This window comes from Gopherus evgoodei, chromosome 8 (genome assembly GCF_007399415.2).
Source record: "Gopherus evgoodei ecotype Sinaloan lineage chromosome 8, rGopEvg1_v1.p, whole genome shotgun sequence".
Lineage (NCBI taxonomy): Eukaryota > Metazoa > Chordata > Testudines > Testudinidae > Gopherus > Gopherus evgoodei.
Window position 1 is genome coordinate 14,396,584 of NC_044329.1, and position 18,147 is coordinate 14,414,730.

The 18,147-nt window shown below is 40.3% G+C and overlaps 1 protein-coding gene across 9 annotated transcripts in view; it reads right to left on the minus strand.

The window, feature by feature from the left end:
* Positions 1-15,552, minus strand: part of RAPGEF6 (Rap guanine nucleotide exchange factor 6) — a 246,442-nt gene extending 230,890 nt beyond the window's left edge. For 3 of the 9 annotated variants that reach the window (XM_030573053.1, XM_030573056.1, XM_030573054.1), the window contains exon 1: positions 13,862-15,551. In XM_030573053.1, the coding sequence (XP_030428913.1) occupies positions 13,862-13,930 (69 nt within the window). In that variant the 5' untranslated portion in view covers positions 13,931-15,551. Of the gene's footprint in view, positions 1-13,861 lie in introns of all 9 variants that reach the window. The other 6 variants (XM_030573052.1, XM_030573050.1, XM_030573051.1 and 3 more) reach the window with 4 other exon arrangements.
* Positions 15,553-18,147: the final 2,595 nt, after the last annotated feature.

Sequence of the window (18,147 nt, forward strand, 5' to 3'; positions counted from 1 at the left end):
GCACCTGTAGGCAAGGGCAGCGCATGGAGCCTTCTGCCCACCTCCCACCTCCAGGGGCTGAAGGGACATGGTGCCGGCCGCCTCCAGGAGCGGTGCAGGGCCAGGGCAGGCAGGCAGGCCGCCTCCAGGAGCGGTGCAGGGCCAAGGCAGGCAGGCAGGCCGCCTCCAGGAGCGGTGCAGGGCCAGGGCAGGCAGGCAGGCAGCCTTAGCCCCGCTGCCACCCCGGAGCAGGGAGCCCACCTAAGCCCCGCTGCCACCCCGGAGCCACTCCAGGTAAGCGGCGACGGGTCAGAGCCTGCCCCCTGAACCCCTCCTGCACCCCAACCCCCTGTCCTGAGACTCCTGCTGCAACCCTGCTGCACCACAACCCCCTGCCACACCCCTCCTACATCACAACCCCTTGCCGAGCCCCCTGCCGCGCCACCTGCTCCCCAACCCCCTGCCCTGAGCCCACTTGTACACCTCACATCCCTCCTGCGCCCCAAACCCTTGCCCTGAGCCCCTTCCTGCACAGCACAGCCCAACCCCCTGCTCCAGCTGTACATTCATGGCCCTGCATGCAATTTCCCCACCCAGATGTGGCCCTCAGGCCAAAAAGTTTGCCCACCCCAGTACTACATAAATAAGGAAATATTTCCTTTATTTAAAAAAAGTGAAATTTATAATACATTTTTATTCAGAATACATAAAGGGACTGTGATTCCACTTTTCTGTGGCGAATTAACCCCCTCCCCAACACCAAATCTCTGTTCACACTTCAGAGACAAGGATGGGACCCCCCCAAAAAAAAAAAAAAAAGAGTTCCTTTCATTTGGCAACAGATCCAAATGCCAAGAGTATTTGACATTCACGCTCACCTCTATCACACTTTCCCCTACCCTTTTTCTATAACTTCCATGTTTCCAGAATGTTCTCTTAGTATGGTTGTTCATGAAGCTTTTGACTTATCTTTTGCAGTATAAGTTAACATTTCTGCAAAGAAATTTCTAACTAAAAAACACTATGTAATATTTGAAATTCTACTCACAATTAGTAAACTAATCAAAAAGCATCCACCAATTTAAAACTATAAATTGGGAAATAAAGAAATAGCAAAATGTAAATAAAGTCTGAATTAATTTTTAGAAGAAATTTTTAAAATGTAACAAATGATTTCTTTTTCTCTACCTTGAAAGCCTGGTTGTTGCATTTGTGACCTGATAATTTCCATAAGTGCATGGTGCCATAGAGTACTATAAATATGATAAAATAAAGTACCATAACCAATTTAAGAAGTCAGAAGTTATCCTGGATTTTTACTCTTCAGGAAGGGTAACTAGAAGCCAGGGTAGGACTAGCTTTCTTACAGCAATAGACTTTACATGCTGCCATACAGGAGAAAGGGTTTAAAGTTCTTCACATACACCTTCTGCCTTCCAAAAGCCAAAAAGGCAGTGCCTCAACAGTAAACCTTCCAGCCAGAAACCAGGGCTGTAATGCAATATCTCACTGCTGTACGTTCAGAACCTAGCTCGGGAGAAGGTTGGGAGCTGAAGGGACCAAAAGGCTATAGAATTATTTGGAACTCTGACATTCAAGAGTATTTTATGACAAAATGATTAAGAATCCAAGTGAGGTTGTGAAGATTTTCATTAAACCAATGTATTTCGTTTAATATTTGTTTTTTGGAACACCTATGTATATCAAATACATCCAACTTCACGGTTTCTAAAAGAAACTATACCTGTTAACTTAGAAATATAGTAGACATACTCTAATGTGCTAATACAAAAAAAGATAAAAATAGAGTTTTTAAAAAAAAAAATGAACCACCACCTTCTAGCAGAAGGGACAACTTCTGTCAAATGAAAGGTTCATCTGCACAGAAGTATCAGATTTAAAAACTAAAACATATTTCAAGAACTCTGGAGTCTGTCTTAATTATCTCACACTATACACAGCAATCTTGGCAACTACTCTTGAACAGATTCAGAAAAATTATCATACTGTTTATGTTTAGAAACAAAGGGAAATTGCCCTTAAATACATTACAACAACTGCTCATTAGAAAGTAAATGATCATCCAAAAAAAAAATACATATATATATATCAGGGAACAATATCAAGGCAAATCCTCATTTACAATGGAAATACTCAAACTCTATACCAAGCACACACATGCTCCAATACTTTGAAAAGTAAATGCTGCATTGCATTTCTGCTGTTTAAAAAGGCTTTCATAAAGTTATCAAATCACAACTTAAATGTAAGACTATTTACATAGAAAAATATAGTAATACCTTCAAAAAATTAAGCACACTGATGCAAAATTTCAGCAGGAATTCACTTATGTTTTCAAGTTTTTTGCACAGCTACACAAGCATTTTCCACCAGGTTCAACGATACTAATATTAATTTTAAAGAAAGCAAATGCATCCCATTGATACTTAGTTTTTAATCAATCTTATGGCATGTGAGAGACTCAATCTAGAACAAAGAGGAGATTTCCACACAAATCTATGATGTATCTATGGGCACCTTCCAGATAAAAATCTAAAAAAAAAACCAGTAAGTCATGCAAACCTAGTTGCAGTGGTGTTACCTGGGGTCAGAGTAATTTTTTTTAGTGCCTCACTGATTGCCTATTGAAATTGGAGCTTAAAATTTACAGAGTTTTGTCTGTAAAAAATAAACTCACTTTTGCTTTAAGCAAATTTCCTCACTGTGCAAAAATGGAATCAGGCAATGCAATGAATTAGATATTTCTTTCACACGTAAAAAACCACAATAGACTATAGTTTAAAATACAGACTCTTGAATTCCATTACAGATTGGATGTAGAACTGCTGGAAGCTGTGAGAGTGGCTAACTTGCAACACTTCTCATACTAGTCATTTTTATTAATATTGCTTCTTCTCACATTTGCTTATTTAAAAAATTTAAATTATCTACACATTATTTTGTTGGCACTCTTAACAGAATATATACCTTAAAGAACACTAAGGCAGAAACTTTTTGGGCATTAAAAGCTACAAGACGATGCATGCAGCAATCTGTCCACTTATTTCCTGTGATCAAACCACATGATTATTCACCATCTAATTTTAATGAATCAGACTTGGAAATTATGTTCAGTGGAGAAGCAAGCATGGAAGAGTACAATGCTTTTTACCTTGTCTTCTGTAGCTTAGTGACTCACTAAACATCAACCCTGAAAATGCTACAAATAATACCCACACACATACTGTTGTTGTTAGAGTTACTAATGCACGGTAATTTGAGGCCTTCTCACACAAACAATCCTGTACAGCTGCAGGCTTTCCAGTGCATGAAGGAATTAGTGCAATGATGATGTGAGAGGACCAGAGGGAGTAGGATGCTGAGAGGCATGCTCACCAGCTCATTCTGGCTGACCCTGTGGAGTGAGCTGGAAATGTAAGGGGAATTCGACTTTTCCTACGGGTCATCTACAGAGTCTGACAAGTCTCTATTCTTCTAGAAGATAAAATAGCACTTTCAGATCCTATGTATAAAATCAAAGAGCATTTATCACAGTAGTGGAAGTATTATCTCTATTTTTCTGCTGGTTTGTGGGCAAAAGGTAAAGAAATTCTATGCTGCAACATCAAAAGAAAAAAAAAGTTAAAAAACCACCAATTCTGACCCTGTGTTCACACTTGTTTAGTTTACACAAATTCTTGTGCCTTCTGTGGGGCCATGATTGACAGCTGTAGAATTGCCTCTGAATCCTAGTAGGCAAAAAAGCAGGAATCCATGTGAGGACGCATCATGGAAATGCAACTGAAGAGAAGTTTGAGATGCTTTTGTGTGTAAGGACTGCATGTTAATACATCACAACATCTCAACAGTCGTGAAAAGTTATTAATGAAGGAATTCAATTTTCCTGGAAAGAACAGCTAAGTTTCTAGCCAATAAACAAGTCTTGTTCAGGATTCTGTTGCAACGAGGATGGGAAAACTCCCAGAACTGTGATGATGAGAATTCTCTAAGCAGTGTTTCTGTGTTACCAGTACCAACTTAGGTTATAGATAAAGACTGCTGAAAGTCTAATTTACTTTAAGAGTTTATGGTACTGGTTTACTTTTGGCATTTCAGCACTTATACTTTCAAGCCAGAAGTGGCCAATTTTTCCTCTGGTTTTCACATACATTTTACAGTTTGGGTTTACACCACTGTAAGAGATTTTTTTTTTTTAATTTAAGAACATTGTTTTTAAAAAAAGCACACTATTTCTATTTAAGTTGTCTCTTCCCTTCTCCAATCTCTGAATTTTGTTTAAAAACAGCTTCTAAATGGAAGAAGTTCACATGGAGCTTATGGTACAGGAGCCTAAATAGCAAAGAAGAAAGAGAACTGGAGTTTCTCTACTTCTGTGAATCACAAGCAAAAAACCCTGTAGATATTTCCATGCAGGCCGCAGCAGAAGAACAGCCAAAATACACACTTATATTTATGAATATTGTACTTGTCCAAGACTCGCAAAAATATTACAGGCGTATGTCTCTAACTAAATTAATCCAATGGTGAATGTTAGGAAGCCTTCCAATCTATTCATTCAAAAATAGTGCTCAGTGAACAGTCAATGTTGCAAAATATAGCGATCACTATCCTAGTTAAAGTTCCATCATCAAGCCATTACAAATTTTGTATTTGAAGACAAACTTTAATTGTGGGATAAACATACAGTATGTTCTAAGCTCAATTATACTTCAGTTGATTTTAAAATAGTTTCACTTATAAATAATAGGTGACTAAGTGTAATTAGTGGTGATATTAATAATTTCAGATACTTTGTTACAGATAAACAGAAAAATGCCCTATTTAACAATTATTCTTTAGAGCTTTTGGACTGGAACATGAAGTAGGACATTTTCATACTTTAAACTGAGTAAAAGGCAATTGAGCATATACAGTACTTGAATAGTCATGCTCAGCTTTGCATACTATTCTAATGTGTCTTTCAGAAAGTGTTATTTCATCAGTCTTTCCAAAGTAAGAATGCAAAAGGAAGAACATTTTAATACATGTCAAGTATAGAGATGATTTTCAAACCCAGAGATCAGCTTAAGGTGGGGGAGGAGGGGAAATCAGGGTATTGGATGGATCAAGCAACTGGTAATGCAGTATGGAGTCAGTTTTGAATTCTAAACATTTTTGTTTAGTGTAATTCTGGACACTAAACAAAAGCCATTGCTAACCAATATTCACAAAATGGTCTCACTATTTTATCCTAGAAATTCTAATGGACAAGAGTCACATAATCCACCGTAATGAGCACCTTTGCTGGCCATCTCAGAAAACTCATGGAATGAATGGGCCATGGAAACTGAACTGCTGTGGGGAATATTGGAAAGGCAATTGCACCGTCCATGATGTGCCACTTAATTATTATTTATACTACAGTAGCATCTAGAGGCCCAAGCTGAGATTGGGGCCCCTTTGTGCTAGGAAACTGTAAAAACGCATGGCAAGAGAGAATTGCTTACCCAAAGATCTTACAAATGAATTAGGATTAGGACAGGAGGAAAAACAGAGGCACAGACAAGTCAAGTTGCAATATATCAGGTTAGTGGCAGAGGCAGGAACAGAATCTGGTTTCCTGAGCCCGTCTAAGGTCCTATTGACTACAAGACTATACTTCAGCCTCTAGGGTTGCCAATGCAGCACTACTTATGGGCATTAAATTCCCTTACTGTATTTAGTTGGGACAGAGCAAGAGAAAATGAAGCTAAGGAAGAATCTCTTTGATTTTATTGGTTAAAACCAGATGCTGACAGTGTATCATTAAATTCCCAGAGGTGTCCCATTCCGTAGGCAACAATGTTTTCCCCATATACCTAAATCTCCCCATGGCAAGCCTTAAAAGCTGTGTCAGTCACTAATTTCAAGATGTGCCAAGAAAGTCTCAGTTCTCTCTTCATACGATGATCCTGAACTCGTTTACTAGACTGCTCCTAAACTTGACACCTACGGTTGTATATTGTACCAATTGTAATCTGATATAATAAATCCAGGAATTTAAGGGTGCTAAGGAATTTGTTCTTTTTCAGAGTTGGCATTAATGTTAGTTTTCCTACTTACATTCAGAATACTGAGCAACTGCATAGTGGACAAAGCACAGGAACTCCCACGCTTTTTTCCCATAATTCAGCTACTAGATCACCATGTCACCTTGAGCAAAACATCTGAATTTTCTGCTTTTATTTCTCCCATGACATAGCATGGAGATAATACTGGTACCCCTTCTGACTCATGCATTTCACCAAAGATTCAGGATCTTGTAAGTTATTCCAATGAAGAGAAATTGGTGATGAGCTCAGGTGCTCCTTTGACGCAATCATGTTTATTTAAGAAAAATGAACAAACCCCTACAGCTTCTCTTCCAAAGTCCTTTTTCCCTTTGGCAAACTTTCTCTAGTCTTTCTGGATTCACAAGCATAGGGATTTTCCAATTAAGGGAATGTTCAGTCTCCGAGTTTTCATTTAAGAGCATCAATAGGGGTCTGGCTTGTTTATGGTGGTTACATATGGTTAATACAGCTAAACAATGGGTCAGAGTTTATCTTCGATTCTTCCCTCCGGAGATCAGCTTGAATCTGGTCTGGCGAGTCCTTGTGGGCGGTGGAGGTTTACAAGCTGTCTTCCTCTCAGCAACTCTGTTGCAAGAGTCAGCTAACTCTGAGGCACAGCAGTATTCTGACTGGTTGCCACCCCTTCCTGTAACAAGTTCTCCCTTTTAAGCTTGTTTCTTCTATGCAGAGCAGGCTTTGCAGGTGCACTTATTTAGTGCCAAAGAGGCTCATTAGCCTTCTCCTGATTGGGATGGTGGAAAGCCCCATCACAGTTCTGTTTCTCTGAACACAGCCGGAATCAAATAACAAGAGCTTCTTTTCTCACTGATGTAAGCCCCTTCAAGGCAGCACTCAGCCCAAAAAGCTCTGCTTTCTAGGCTTTTCTCAGGGCTACACTCCTAATGTTTTACTAACATCCCTCAGAAAAAGATAAAGTATTTATTATTTCAAGACTAGATATGAGCAGTAGTGCTTACGTCCGTGTGACTCCAAAGATCAATTATTGCCATTCTCTGCTCTGATAACAATCTGTTCACGGTGTAAAACTATGCTGCCAAGTATTTATTAATAGCAAACTGTCAATATCACTCCCTGTTAGCAATCTCTTCCTTGAATTATTGATAAGCTATACATTGATTACAAAATTTGTTTTCAAAGGTCCAAGTATGCAGCCTTGGAAGTTACCAAATTGATATCAATCTGAACAGATTTAATCTCTGGAAAACTGCAGTCAGTGCTGTTAATTTGTATTAGTTATGAAACCTTTTGGTTGCAGGCTCAAATGCTTTCAGGTTAAAAGCCAATTAAACACAAAATCATTTTGAATTTAAACACTCCCAACATAATGAAGTGGGGAGAGGGAGAGAGAGAGAGAGTTTGGCATTTTAAAAGGTTTTTTTTAATAGAGAGCGTAATGAAAAGAAGGATGCATCTTGCATATTATCAATTTCAGTGCTAAATTTGGGTTAATATTGATTATAAAGTGTACCAGTCTGAAAGATGTTAAAGAAGCATTAAAAAAAATGTTTCAGAATTTTGTGCAGTAACTTCTAGTGGGCCAAATCATGGACTCAGCTCTCAGCCTCAAGAAACAGGCTGCGGGGGGCGGGCAGATATGTGAAGAGATTCAGCTTGTTTATACCAGGAAACTGAGTAGCATAGTTATAAGGGAATAACCTTTCAAAGCAGTGTAATGACTCCAGTTATAGTGAACACATGGGGAGTTATCCTGTAATAGCTATTCTTACTGTACCTGTGCTAGTCAATTTCCCTGTGTAGACAAACCCTTAGGCATGAGCTTAACTTTGGGTACTGTGAGTAGTCCCATTGATAAGCGTGTACCTGAGTATCTGCAGGTTCAGGATTCAGAACTGGTCATATTACTACCTGTGTGGGGACTACCTACCTCCTGATATGGCAAGTTTACCTTTGTACTAGGTTCCCAACATATATTTTAAATGCCAGCTTCTATGATTAAGACTACCAAAATAGCACAGCTACAATATGTTGCATCCGGAAGTGAGATATTTTTGCACTAAATTACTACCACCCTTCTTTCAGTTTGAGACCAAAATTCTCATTTCCATAAAAAAGGTTTTAAAAAGACAGATTAGAATTGGCACATCACGCTCTAACAAGAAGAAGGCAAAGACATAAGAGTAAAAAAAAAAAAAAAAAAAAAAAAAAAAAAAGGTCAGGCATCACATTTCTCTCATGAGGACCAGATACTAACATTAGAATTTTTATTAAATACAAACCAGAATCTGTAATTTAAGTTAATACAAAAGGTTTCTTTTTAGTTTTGTGAATGTCCAATACAATTTGCAGAGATTCAGATATTATATAGCTTTTTAACATACACCCTGTTAAGCGCAGTATAGCCATATAGCTTTTAAATAAAGCACTAAAAAAATGGATTTTAACAAATACTGCTCCCATATTTCACCTCCTAAGCTTACCAAAAATTAATAGAGGCATGAAAAAAGTACTTTAAAATACCAGTTATTTCTAGAAACAAGAAGCAGATGTTCTCTTCTATTTGTCTCAGCTGTGCTGCAGTACAACAGAGTCTCTGTTATGCTGCCAGCAGTAATTTATATTTATTTATTTATTACAGCCATTTTATAGTGCCCATCACTGTAGTGTCTGGTTACACTAAAGTATCTGGGTATGCTGTACATGATTCAGATTAATGCAAAAATATTTCTTATGAGCACATTACAGTGTGACTTTTTTCCTTCCATGGTCTTAAAAAAAAAGGGGGGGGGTGGGGGAGAAGAAGAAAAACAGGGTTTGTTTCCAAATAATAGGAGTACTAACATCAACCTCTCCCCAAAAAAAAAATACTGAAACAGAACATAGTACAAAAGGAGTCTCATCACATGCTTTTAAATTGCAAAATGAGTCTAAATCTCCAAAGGCAAATTAAGACCAATCTGCCATTATGGAGGGAATCCATAACAAGAACAAAGTCATCCAAAAATATGTGCAAAAAGAGGGAACAGGGTCCATTGGAAAGAAGACAGTGAGAGTAAGGAAGGCTATTAGCATAAGTCACCTCATATTTAAGTTAATATTTTATCCTGCCAGCTCAGACATTATCTTTAGCCATTAAGCAACTCTCCATCTACATAACATCATCACCACATCTTTTGTATGGATCAGACAAGGTATTCAGGAACTCAAACAAGTGAGAGATCTTTAATGATGCTGCTTACACTAATGTAAAAACACTCATATAACCTCAATTTGTTTGAACAAATGACAATTCCTTCATTTAAAATATCCTCAAACCACACTGTTCAATATATACATTAGTAACATATGTAAAATATATACATATATATTACATTAAAGAGCTAAGGCACTATAGGAAAGTACACCAAATACAATCTCCTCTGGTTGTAAAAGTTAAGGGTTCTACATGTATAAACATTCCCCTATTTAACACCAAGCTATCAGTAGGCTCACCATGCCTGGAGTATTAGAAGAACAGCAAATCCTTCCCTCAAGTTCTTTTATATACTCATATTTCAGAACAGTAAAGTTTTTATATATATTTAAAATTCTGTAAAGTAAATGTTTGTCTATTACAGACAAGGCTTTGTCAATGAACTGTCAGGTATCAGGGGCAAGATAGTGTGATTTGTTATTGAAACAATCTGAGTATCTGTCCCCATGACAATAAACTGTGTCACAATGCAAATAAGCTTCTGTGCTTAATCATTCCGTGACAACTCAGTGACTGATCACTCTTGGTCACATAACTTTCCCATCTTAGTCAAAACACAGGCTAAAACAAGGTTCCAAGTAATATCTCATGTTCAGTAAAGTAAATCTAGGAATAGACTTTTAAAAGATTTTCCACAAGACAGAAAAAGCAGCAGCCTGCTTTGCTTCATACATGCAAATATTTACATGAATATGGGATAAGTGGTCCATACTATCTTTAGATTGGCAATACAAGCATGAGAAAGAGGAGAGAAAAGAATACCTTAGTATAACAGAACCACCAATACAAAGTATCTCCAGCAGATCATCAAAATAATTACTAATTTGATATCTCAAAAGCAGGTTATAATGTTTTTCACAAGGAAATTAAAAATATGAATTCATAAAGTACCTACTCAAACAGGAATCAAGTGTCTACATGTTAGTACACAAGTGACGTATATTAGACAATTAACAAGAATTGGAGTGTTACCACAAGAATGAAATCTTGTTCCAGCACAGAGATTTACAGTCACAAGAATCTGCACTATCAGGAATGAAAACCTTGATCATGAGTTGAACACAATATGTCTCTACTATGCGACATCATCATAACAACAAGTTCTTGAAGTAGAGTAAGTTATATACACCTCACTAAAAACAGCAAAAAATGTTTTTCTATTTCTATTTACAAAAATATAAGAACAGTAACTCTATGGCAAAATTGCTAATTATCTTAATTTGGATAGTAAAGCCACTCATGCGTGAAAATTAACAAGCAAATTTGTTGTCTGTTAGATATGAGTTTTCCAAACAGACTTTTCTGTATCAGTAATATCACTTATGACACAGGAGATTATGAGGAGATTATGAGGCTTCAATCCTGCAATGTGGGCAGGCAGACAATGCATTTAATTTCAAATTCTGGGCCTAAGAGAGAAATAGTTACATTGTAACTTCGATTTTTTTTTTAAATACTGACTAATAACACTATCAAATTTAAATTTGGCAGCAATATTTTTTTGAAAAACAAGTTCTTATAAAATCAAGCCTAACAGAAGTGCTTCAACAATTTTAAAAAATTCTATGAAATCTGTTATTTAAAAAATGTGTACTGTTCAAAACATCAGCACTATCCCACTAAGAAAGTGAAATAGATTTAATTGATTTTCATTGTCAATGCTGAAAGACATGAAAAATATAAAGAACATAGATCCCAGTCTTGCAAAGATTTAAGCACACTTTAAGAATGAGTAGTCCCATTATGAAACAAGTGTATAAATCTTTACAAGATCAAGGTCAGTGACAAATTAACTAGTTAGGTATTTGTTTCTTCTACTTTTTAAATCACACCATCAAACCCTTCACCTGCACATAGCTCTACTGTAATCAATGGGGACCCACAGAGGGCAGCCCAAAAGCAGGATCAGGCCCTTGGCATACTTACAGAATATGACTTTTAATTCAACAAGATTAATGTCATGTTTAGGTTAGTTTAAATTTATGTTTTTAGAAACACATTATTCAAGATGCTTTTATACATTGCCCCAGAGAGTTCTGTAATAATCAGTGGTATAAAAAAAAAAAAATCTTGGGCTGAATATAAAAGAATATTTCAAATACTTTACTCTAGTACTGCAAGAAAAATAGTATTTACATCTTGCAGCAAAAGTCTGAAGCATTAAGTGCTCCCAAAAACAAACCCATGAAGCAACACAGCATGGCATACCAACTCATTTACTGTAAACAGGACCATTCAATGTAGATGCCTGCCCTGGGACACTAGAATTAGGTCTAAAACATAAAAATGGTCATACTAGGTCAGAACAAGGGTCAATCTAGCCCAGTACCCTGTCTTCCGACAGTGGGCAATGCCAGATGCTTCAAAGGAAATGAAAAGAACAGAGCGATTATCAAGTGATCCATCCGCCTGTTGACTAGTCTCAGCATCTGGCACTCAGAGGCTTAGAGACACCCAGAGAAAGGGGTTATATTCCAGACCATTCTGGCCAATTACCAGGTATGGACCTATATTCTGTGACCTTATCTAATTATTTTTGGAACCCAGTTGTAGTTTTGGCCTTCACCACGTCCCCTGGAAACAAGTTCCAGAGGTTGATAGTGTGTACTTCCTTTAGTTTGTTTTAAGCTTGCTGCCTATTAATTTCATTGTATGATCCCTGGTTCTTGTGTTAAATGAAAGGGTAAATAACACTTCCTTATTCATTTTCTTCACACAATTAATAATCTTATAGACCTCCATCATATCCTCCTTTAGTTGTCTCTTTTCCAATCTCAACAGTCTCAGTCTTTTTAATTTCTCCTTATATGGAAGCTGTTCCATATCCTTAATCATTTTTGTTGCCCTTCTCTGTACCTTTTTCCAATTATGTCTTTTTTGAGATGGGGTGACCAGAAATGCACACAGTATTCAAGGTGTGAATGTCTCAGGATTTAGATAGCGGCATTATGATATTTACTGTCTTATTATCTATCCCTTCATAATGGTTCCTAACATTGTTAACTTTTTTGATTGCTCCTGCACATTGAGCAAATGTTTTCACAGAACCCTCTACAAAAGTATCCAAGAGCTCTTTCTTGAGCGACCACTTGGGGAGTTATCCTCATCATTTTGTAGCTATAGTTGGGATTATGTTTTCCAATATATATTATTTTGCATTTCTCAACACTGAATTTCATATGCCATTTTGTTGCTCAGCCACCCCGTTTTGTGAGATCCCTTTGCAACTTTTCACAGTCTGCTTTGGCCTTAACCATCTTTAGTAATTTTGTATAATCTGCAAACTCTGCCACCTCACTGTACACCCATTTTCCAGATCATTTATGAATATATTGAACAACACTGGTCCCAGTACAGATCCATGGAGGTCATCTAACGCTGCAAATTGCGAATGGAAGAAGGCAGGAGAACAACAAAGGGGTAGAGCAAGAAAAAAAAAAAAGTGATGGACCTACCAGACTAACAAAAAAACAAAACAAAACCAACAACAACCCATAACAACATCCTATCCCTTACAGACAGTGCCTCACCATTAATTCTGACACCAGGAAGCAGGAGGTGGGGGGAGGGCAGTAAGAGGAGAATAAATCTCTCAATGAAAGGTAAATATAAAAATTGGAAGGATACACAAGTCTCTTAAAATGCATTAATCCTGTTTTTAATCACTGTCCCAGCTCAACACATTTCTAAAATGATCTCTGTATCAGTACTCTTTATGTAGCCTTTTGATAATTAGCTCACAGAGATCAGGCAGGACATTTCACTTTCCATGAAGCATCAAGGGAGAACAGATGTTTCCCCATCTCAGAAGGATTCGAACATGGGACTGGAGTGTATCTTTTCATACTGCTCTTCAACTCTTGATCACATAGAAATTGCAGTAAGGCAAAAAAGCAATGTAAGCAAACAAACCAAATCTCTCACTAACAAACAAAAAGTGTCAAAAATACATTCCATAGTGGAAATTAACACTCCATAATGCTGCTCTTCCACAGCCTGCTGATCCCCAAAATATGGTTGATTAGAAGCTAATCATTTTATTGGAACTCACTGTTTTAATGTAAATAGACAGTCCTGCAAATTTCTACTCTCCCACTCCTGGGGGAAGTTTCTTTTCAATAGGCATACAAAAACATATTTTTTTTTAAATCTGCATTATGGTGTTGGTGAGTAGATTATGTCTGGACTGGTAATTTGTCATGACAGTTTTGCAAGACTGAAATAGGCATAATTTTTAAAGGATGCACATCAGCCCCAAGCTCTATTTATCCCAATTAATTATTCTGCTATCCATTTTGAAAATCATGATTTCACAAATGCCCTGTGTCTCCTAAATGCATTACATGCTGCTGAGTTTGAAAGGCCCTATGTTCTCCTAAAAAAAGTACTCACAGTGAAAGGAATATTTCCTGCTCATAAAAAAGCGTCAGTCCATGAGTGTCAGCACTGCAATTTTCACAAATGAAAAAAATATACCACTGAACTGCTGATCTGTCTAGTAATATAGAAGAAAACTCAAGCAAAGAAACAAGCGAAAAGCAAATTAAAAATGCATTACCTCTTGAGTCCTTTCTGATGTTTTTTTTCGCAAAGCCTGTTTAATCTTGGGATCCACAGGAGAGGTCATTCTACTACTTTAATTCTCCAGTTATGAATTCCACAAAAATAGCTTATTACTTGGGGGGGGGGGGGAGAGGAAGTGATCCCTTCCAGGTCAAAAGGAAAGCAATGGAAACTTCAAGTTTAGATTTTGTTGTAAGCTTCTTTTTCAACCCCCTTCATTCCTCCCTGAATTAGGATGTAAACTCTGTGCTGAAGTTTTCAACAGTCCAATGAAATCAGCAATCTGGCAAATAACAGATTTCCTCAATTAGATGGAGCTCAGTTCCTTTGGTGCATTTCCCCTTTGCTTCTGCAGCTTCCAAAGGGTGGAAGCAAACATCCAAAATTTCCTTTCATCTCTCATGACATTCAGAAAAATCTTTGTGCAAAAAAAGTAAAATGATGAAACAATAGCAGCAAAAGTTTCTTCAGTCACCCAAGAGGATAATCCAGGAGATGGGCGAATTGCATCACTCCATCAAACTCAGTGAGGGGGAGGGTTGATTTTCAGAGAGATTCTGGGTGGTGGTTATTGATTTTTGGAAGGAGGACCAGGTGAGTGGCTTGGTGCATATGTTCTTGGGGTTGGGGCTATTAGAGGCAGGGTCCAGGTTTTGGAAGAGATAAGGTCAAATTTGGGTGTAACATGGGTTGAAGGAATATTAGGTATTTAGGAAGTGAAGGAGGGAAGTGAAGGAAGTCAGGATTACAGGAAGTGGTGAGTGGAGTCAGGCTAAAGGAAAAACATGGGGGAGTGGCTGGGCCAGTCTGGGGTGGATTTGAACGGCGAGGCTTGGAGAAGTGGGGTGAATTGGGGGCACAGGGCTGGGTTCAAAGAGAAGTGGACTGGAAGGATCCAGGAATTGGGGGAGGTCAGTGATCAGGGGTAGGTGAGTCTGGGAAGGGGGGGGGGTTCAGGAAAGGATCAATCCGGTGGGGGGTTAGTGAATAGGGACCGGTCAGTCGGGAGAAGTAGGGTGCCAGTGATTATGGGCCAGTCACGGGTGGCGGCGGCCCGCGATGAAAAGCCGGAGACGTCCGTGTGTGGGGGCCAGGGTCACTGACGAGGGGCCAGGAGGGTGTCAGGGTCGCTCGGGGAGCTGCCAGTCGCGGCGCCGGGGTCTGGGGCTCAGGGAAGCGGGATCCGTGGTGGGGCGCGGGAGGCCTGTGTAAGGGCGTTGCAGGGGGTTCCCGCTTCCCCCTAGTTGCTCACCAGGCGGCTGGCTCCCGCTCGGGGCTCCGGGCTCCCAGCTCAGCGGCAGAACATGGGGGAGACGGAGGCAGCCGCCACATGCTCCCCGCAGGCGACCCGGCTCCCCATGCCCGGGGACCCCTGGCAGCGTCCCACTGCTCCGGCGCCGGCGAACGTGAGGCGAAGTCTCGGGACGCGGGCAGGCTGGATGGAAGTTACCGGCCGGAGTTGGTCTCCCTCAGCCCGCCTGCTCGCAGGAGCCCTGGCTGACTAACTGTGAATCTCCTTCGGTCCAATGAAGAAGCTGAGCGGGCGGGCGATTAGTGCCGCGCGCGGGGAAGAACCCAGACTCTCCTCCGAGGCATACAGGCGGCCCACTGAGGAGTCACCCTAACACGCCCTGGACGCAGTTTCCCCTGCTGTGTACCTCAATTGGAAACTTGGCCCCGACAAAAACTAGCGAAATCGGGCGCTTAACACTCTGTATTAGCGAGAAGGGTGGAGGGAAGGGGGTGGACCCCGGCCTGGGGAAGGGGCGGTGATTGGGCGTGGTGGCGCCAAGTTCCGCCCTATCCCGGAGATTGAAGGAGGAGCTGAGATTCAGCGCTCCAACTGGAAACATCGCGAGGGTTGATGCTCAAGGGGGGAGGGGTGTGCGAATGCGCAGTTGGAGAGCGTTAACGGGCGGGGCCGTGTGTAGCCGAAGAGGAACGCAGGGTTCCTGAGGGTCGCCTGAGGCTGCACCGGGGGCGTGGGGGCGGGGTTCTCAGGAGCTGGGGATGAGGGAGCCCAGGTCACGGGGGCCGCCCTCTGCCGTGAGAGCGCGAGCGGCTCCAGCCATTTCCGGGCCCTCGCGGCCGCCTCCTGCGAGTCAAGTGCTGCCGCGTGAGACTGGCTCAGAAATCATGGGCGCGAAGCAGCGGCTTGGCGGGGCGGCTCACGGCTCCTCCGCCGCGGAGCGGGCGTGGGGCTCTTTGTAAGTCTCCGGCTGCAGGAAAAGCGCCGCACGCTGAGAGACTTGCTGAGAATCAGGGGCTGGTCTGCGGGGCGGCAGCGCCGTGGGTGGTGCCCGCTCCGCCTGGTGTGTCGGTGACCCAGGCAGGGGTTCTCAAACCTTTGTACCAGAACAAGCCTCTGAGTGCGACCCCCCTCTTATCAATTAAAAACAGCACTTTATGTATTATTGTAAATGCTGGAGGCAAAGCGGGGTTTGGGGTGGAGGCTGACAGCTCATGACCCTCCATGTAATAACCTTGTGACCCCATAAGGGGTCCTGACCCCCAGTTTGAGAACCCCAGGCCTTACAAACCAGGTCCACCCTACTCCGGGATCCCAGACTAACTCCACAGAAATCTGTTCAAACCATTGACTTGCAGCTGCCTCTGGGCAGTAACAGGAGCGTGACAATAAGGATGTGCAATGAAGAATATTGTGTTTAATTGATGCTGCAAGGGAAAACTCAGAACACCACTACTCAATTTAGAATTAGGCAGCAGCCTCAAATTAAGGCACCCATTTCACTTAAGTGCTAGAGGATTTTTCACAAGCAACAATTTTTAATAATTGAAGATATAACTAGATCCTAGAACTGTTAGGGACCTTGAAAGTCATTGAGTCCAGCCCCCTGCTTTCACTAGCAGGACCAAGTACTGATTTTTGCCCCAGGTCCTTAAGTGGCCCGCTGAAGGATTGAACTTCACAGCCCTGGGTTTAGCAGGCCCATCTCAAAACCACAAAACTATCAAGTGTTCCTTGTTTTTTCATGCAATCTTATGGTATTGTAATTTATTAAAACCAGAAGAGACATCCTAGAGTAACTAGGGTCAGCAGGCATACTCAGTAGGAATGAAAGTCTACTTTTATTTGTGTATCTCATTGCACCTGTTAAGATTTTTTCTAACACAAAAACCTGATTTTGGTTACAACACAATAACCGCTGCAGTTATTTCAGTAGCTTTTGCAAAAAAATCTTGAGAATTTTTAGCACAACAGAAGTGAGTGCCATGATCTCATCTAGTTATTGGTATAAGGTACATGTTTCTACACAGTAAAAGTTACACAGGTTGAAGCTTTCACATGCGCAATGCTGGGGCTGGTTTTAAAGTATGTGGTCAAGTAGAAAGTTTATTCATAATGAAAAAGGGAAACGTTACTTCATTTTAAAGCACAAGTGTTTACTGCACGTCATAATTTGCATTCATCCCAAAAGAAACAGAACAAAGCATAATATGTCATCTTTTTATGCTGAAAAACATATTGGGGAGAAGGATCAAGACCATCACAGATGTTTTTCTAGAATGGGTTCTGCTCTAAAGCAAGATTCAGTCTTTAACCTCTGAGTCTACAAAGATAAGTTAACGCATGAAGAGATGCCCTTTGTCCTGCTAAAACAGCTTCTGACGGAAAAGGATATGTTCTTTCAATTGTTCAGTTTCCATGGACTCCCGCAAAGCCATCCTCTAATCTCATGCCTTTCAGCACCATGCACACACTGTAAAGTCTTTCAATGTGGAAGACAGGTTCATCATCGCTCCAACTAGAATATATATCAATTGCATACAAATTGCAATGAATTCTGTACATTTCATGTTGCCTGTGCATTTTTACTACAGCCTGGCAATTTGGTTCCTCTTGTTTCCTAAATGCACAAGTATATTATGGCTCAGGAAGCTGAGAACATTGTTTTTATGATGATTTAACTTTGAAAATTCCCTTGAGAGATTAATTCAAGTGATTGTTATTGGTTAAGCATGAACAGTGTGCTCAATACTCTTCAAAACCCAAATATCTACATGTTCTCTGCCCCCAACGATTTATAATCAAAGAGCAGCTCTGCACTACAAACTTGCACAGCTGCGCCACTGTAGCGCTTATGGTGAAAATACTCTAGTCTAAGCTGATGTGAGAAAGCTCTTCCGTCGGCTTAATAATTTCAGCTCTGCAAGAGACGGTAGCTATGTCAGCAGGAGAAACTCTTCTGCCAGTGTAGTGCTGTCTACACAGAACGCTACGGTAGACATAAACTATGTCCCTCAGGGTTGTGGAGTTTT